The sequence below is a fragment of the Aspergillus terreus genome, genomic scaffold (assembly GCF_000149615.1).
Source record: "Aspergillus terreus NIH2624 scaffold_4 genomic scaffold, whole genome shotgun sequence".
Taxonomy (NCBI): Eukaryota; Fungi; Ascomycota; class Eurotiomycetes; order Eurotiales; family Aspergillaceae; genus Aspergillus; species Aspergillus terreus.
In genome coordinates, this window is record NT_165927.1 from 345588 (window position 1) to 350367 (window position 4780).

General features: G+C 58.7%; 3 protein-coding genes across 3 annotated transcripts; 2 read left to right on the plus strand and 1 right to left on the minus strand.

Annotated features, from left to right (window-relative positions):
- Window positions 1-1162: 1162 nt before the first annotated feature.
- Window positions 1163-1577, plus strand: ATEG_02907 (alpha-ketoglutarate dehydrogenase subunit KGD4; the record flags this gene model as incomplete). The annotated part of the gene is made up of 2 exons (XM_001212085.1): window positions 1163-1238; window positions 1291-1577. The coding sequence occupies 2 exons, from the start codon at window positions 1163-1165 to the stop codon at window positions 1575-1577; spliced, it is 363 nt and encodes a 120-aa protein (XP_001212085.1).
- A 537-nt stretch (window positions 1578-2114) lies between these two features.
- Window positions 2115-3831, plus strand: ATEG_02908 (RUS1 family protein; the record flags this gene model as incomplete). Its single annotated transcript, XM_001212086.1, has 6 exons — window positions 2115-2231; window positions 2285-2394; window positions 2442-2454; window positions 2510-2573; window positions 2630-2905; window positions 3176-3831. The coding sequence occupies 6 exons, from the start codon at window positions 2115-2117 to the stop codon at window positions 3829-3831; spliced, it is 1236 nt and encodes a 411-aa protein (XP_001212086.1).
- Window positions 3832-4197: 366 nt separating this feature from the next.
- ATEG_02909 (uncharacterized protein) lies at window positions 4198-4686 on the minus strand (the record flags this gene model as incomplete). The annotated part of the gene is made up of 1 exon (XM_001212087.1): window positions 4198-4686. One exon carries the CDS (start codon window positions 4684-4686, stop codon window positions 4198-4200), a length of 489 nt encoding a protein of 162 aa, XP_001212087.1.
- Window positions 4687-4780: the final 94 nt, after the last annotated feature.

Genomic DNA, 4780 nt, shown 5'->3' on the forward strand with positions numbered 1-4780 from the left:
GCCCAGCTGTTGCAACAGCTCATGATGTTGATGAGCGGGGACCGAGGCGAAGAGCAGAAGCTCGTGCATGGTCAGGGATGGAGATGCGGAGGACCTCTCCCTTAGTTTTCCGACCGGCAGTAGCTTAGTCGTAGTTCACTCCGTACGGAGTAGGTAATGATCATAACACAGGATCGGTCGGCACGGAGAAAGGGAAAAGCTGGTTTGCGGGAGAACCCGGGAGATGTTGGCCCACTCGGAACGGTTATATAAGCAGGGTCTCGTCACACATTGAGTTGATTGAGTCGATTGATCGTCGATTGTTCAGAGTACTTCGTATAGAGTGACCTAGGGAGTACTCCGTAGTCTGTGGAGGAGCAATAGTTGGAGTGATATGATTCTGCCTACTCCGTATTCCGTACTCCGAGAGTGAGGAGACCGATGCGGGGAATGAAATCCGAATGGCTGTTAGAAATGGTTATTAGTGATGGGGGGCTGATAAGAGTGACAATCATGAGGGGAACATACCTTAACTTACACCGTACGCCAAAGCGGGTTGGACGATCCTTCGGGGCTTTCGGCCGGGGAAGCGAAGCAGCATCTGATTGAGACGAAAGGTACTTGGCAATGGGTGAGGTTGGCCGCAACGCCGAAGTAGTACCTGCAGGCAGGATCAGACGGTCGATGGTCGGAGAGTTTTAATTACATACCATACCCGATGTGACCAGCCATCGCCGTCGTTTGCCAGCGGAAGGCTTCCCCAAAGGAGGAATGAGCTGTAATTTTGCCGTGAGCTTACCGCCGACAGCTTATCAATTTTACCTTTCTTTACCCACCACCTCCGGCGCCCTTCAAGAACCCTCGCTTCCGCTCCGTCTTCCTCCCCGTTCTTTTCTCTCCCACTTCCACTCTCTCTCTCCGGACGCGTTCTCTTCTCTTCTCTTCTTCTCTTCTTCATCTCATTCTCACTATAGTATAGTCAACTTTCACACATATAACTCCCCTCTCTGTCGCTCCGCTAGGATCATTCCTAGCCTCCACCCAGCTCGCCTACTCGGTCTCTCCCGGACGAGAACGGACCCGCGAATTTCCCCCAATTCGCGCCGACCCCTCGGAATTTTCTCCCTCAACCACTTGAATTCCTCCGTTCTCAAAAACACCCAATTCCCATCTATCATTCACAATGCGTGCTACGGTCGCTCTCCGCAACGCTGCCCGCACCCCCCTCATCCGCTTCCTCGGACGCCGCTCCGTGCCTCGTAAGTCCCCTGATCCTCCGCTCAATGGACATTCGCCTAATGCACCCCGTAGAGTCCGTTGACCACTCGCCCCGTCCTCACCCCGCCTCTCCGTCGGGTGCCCTCCCCGACTCCTTCGCCGCCTACCGCTCCAAGGCCCAGCAGCACGGTCCCCTCGGCCGGGCTTCCTTCATCCAGGGCAACATCGGTCGGAGCGCGGGTGCCGCGCTGGGCCCCGTCCAGCCCAAGCAGGGCGAGTTCTTCGACCGGTCTGAGCTGGGCCCCCGCTTCGGTCGTCTGCCCTGGTCTGAGGCCGAGATCGAGGCCATTGAGACGGGTGGTGCCAGCCTCTACGCTTAGACGTATCTGCCATTCCCATTCGGGTGTTTACATACTCTACAAGACGCGACATGATTGATGATGGGTCGAGACGTCCGGTGACATTGAAGACGTATGACATGTCATGCTGAGATGAGGCTGAGACCTGGGAGAGTCCACTGTCGCCTCGACCTACGACGAGCCGGACACCACATCATCGTATCTAGTGGACACGATTGGAAGTGTGATCAGGAGTCCGCTTCCGATCTTTTCTTTCTTTTCTTCTCTATTCGTACACGGCGCTGGGGTTGCTAGTCTTCGTACTTAGCGGTTTATTTGATTTTGGGCGTGAACAGTGGTTCTTTGGCTACAGGATGGGATTGCACGGTCGGGCATAGAGTCGATTGCTCTCATTGAAAGTGTGGAATTATGACGTATGTACATAGTTGTTGAGCATGGACCTCGTCAGCTGTATTCAATGAGATATATTGCTCACACTCACGTGCCGTTAGTACCTAGACTTGGACACTTAAAACGACCCCAACTGCACTACTCCGTAACTCTAACATCAATATCAACATGCCCACGAAACCATCCTCCAACCGCATCACCTTCACAGAAGTAGACGAGGTCAACCATCCCACTGCAACCTATATCTACTCTGCCGACGGACAAAACGGTCGCGTCGATATAGTGGTACGTTTCCGCCAATGCTACTAGGTACCTAGCTCCAGCTAACACGGTGACAGCTCCCTCCACACAACTCTCAAACATGGTCCCTCCGCGCCCTCAAGACCCTCCTTATCGAGGTCTTCCTCCCAGCCGGATACCCGCACAGCGTGACTGACGACTACACCGCGTGAGTGCCCTACCTCGGTCCCTAAACAGCATCGCTAATCCCCGCAGATACCAGATCTTCGTACGCCCGTACACCATAACTACCATACCATATCCATCTAATCAAAGCTACCTAGGACTCCCTCCAAGCCTTCAGCAGCTCCATCGCAGGCCTCCTCTCCTCGCGCGCAGTCCTACAAGGTCAACTATCCCCACTCCCTCCCGCATAACCAACCCGCATACTAAATAAGGAACAGGCGTCGGCGTCGGCAACCCCAACGCCTCCCCCACCTCCGCCCTCCTCCTACACATCCTCCAAGACACCTCCGGCCGCCTCGCGACCATCCTCTTCGCCCACCGCGTCGGCACCGCCCTCCAGCCCGAATGCAAGTCCTACCGCCTCGCCGCCGACCTCTTCAACGACCTCGCCATGATCCTGGACTGCCTGTCGCCCGCGGCGCCGGCCGGCGCCCCGCGCGTGGCTGTCCTCAGCGCCGCTGGCGTGCTGCGCGCGCTCTGCGGTGTCGCGGGGGGTAGTTCCAAGGCCAGCCTGAGTGCGCATTTTTGCCAAAGGCGGGAACATCGCCGAAGTTAACGCCGTACGTTCCTTCCCCTCCTCAAAACAATATGCCTACAGTAGTGGCTGATATTATGCTGGGGGGCCGCCGGGTAGAAAGACTCCTCCCAGGAAAACCATCATCTCCCCTGCTCGGCATGCTAGCCGGCTCGCTGGTCGTCGCCCACGTCACTTCCGCGACGGCGACATGGCTCGCGCTGCTGGCCCCTGCTGGCCCTACATCTAGCCCTCAACTACGCCGCCGTCCGCGCCGTGCAGATGACCTCGCTGAACCGGCAGCGCGCAAACATCGTCTTTGCGACGCTTCTCGACGCGGACCCGGCCCTGCGCGCCCTCGCCCTCGCGCCGCAGGTCTCGGGCCCCGCGGATGGCCGGGGCGTGCTCAGCCCCGCGCAGGTCGCGGCGCGGGAAGCCATTTTCGAGCGGGACGGGGTGCTGCGGTGGAGTTCTGCTGCCGCGGCGGGGCCGGCGCCCGTGCTGGGGGTGTGTCGGATTGGGGTGTCGGTGGGCGAGTTTCTGCGGTGGTTGGGCGGGGCCGGCCGCGCTGGTGTGCCGCTGGGCCGTTTGCAAGAAGCGTTTCGTGCTGAGGCGTATATCTTGTTTCTGGCGGGCGGGAACGCGGCGATCCTTTTGAAGCGCGGGTGTACGCCGCGGGCGCAGTTGAAGGCGTGGATGCATGCGCTGCTGGCGGCGCGGGTGCTGGGCGATATGCACGAGGCCGGAGATGAGACGGAGCGGGCTTTTGGCGTGGTGGAGAGTACGCTGCGGTTCTTGGATCAGACTCGTGTGGATGGGTACCTTGATGCGCTGACGCGGGCCGGATGGGATGTCGATCTGGCGGCGCTGGAGACGAGGCCCGGGCGGAGGATAATCTGCGAGTAATTCAAGCCGATCTACACATGTAGGATGGATGTAAGACGATCTCAGGGTATCTATTCAATGCTAAAACTCAATGCTAGCGATGCAACCGATGGTAGACCCAACGCCGGCCAAGCCGTACTCTATGACAATTTTCTTCAAAACAATCCGCAATGCTGGTTCGCTCGCTGCTGCTGGCCCGGAACGCCGGCTGTAAATGCAATCCAAATCATATCCAATGCACAATGCATGACACCGTCCACTCATGTCCAAGTTCCGATGCGTATAAACATTAAGAAATCTCGTCAGATGCCCATCAGATCATGTATCATGTCTATTGGGGGTTGAAGGTCGAAGGAAGCGGAGAGACTGAAAGGGATAGCGGGATAGTCATTCCTCCATCGAGGGAAGCTTCATGTTGCTCCCCGTGCCGGACCGCTTCTTGAACCCCAGCTTCAGCCCCATCTTCTTCCACGGGTTCTCGGTGCGGGTCTTGGGGCTGTGGGCGAGGTTCAGGTGCGGTTCGCTGGACGGCGGCGTGGTCGGCGGCGTCATGGGCTCGCCCACGCTGACGTTGGACTGGAGACTGCCCGAGTCATCGGTCAGGGTGGCGGACCCGGAGTCGCCGCTGGCGCTGGAGACATGGCCGGAGGTCCAGTGGGAGGGTTTTGCCATGGCGGTGACGGAGCTGAGGGAGAAGTTGGGGCGACTGGGGTGACCGGGGTTGGCGACGGGGTGCGATGGGAGATCGCGGGCGGACGACTGCGGCGAGATCCGACGACTCTTGGAGCGACTGCGCCGGGCATGCTCGTCGAGACCGGAGCCGGAGACCACCATGACATCGTCGTCGGAGGGGAGGGGTTCCGAGAGCGGGACCATCTGGGCGGCGGACGCGTGGGCGTTCAGGAAGGGGAGGAAGATGGACTCCTCCATCAGCTCGTGAACCAATTTCAAGGCGACATCGAGCGTCTGC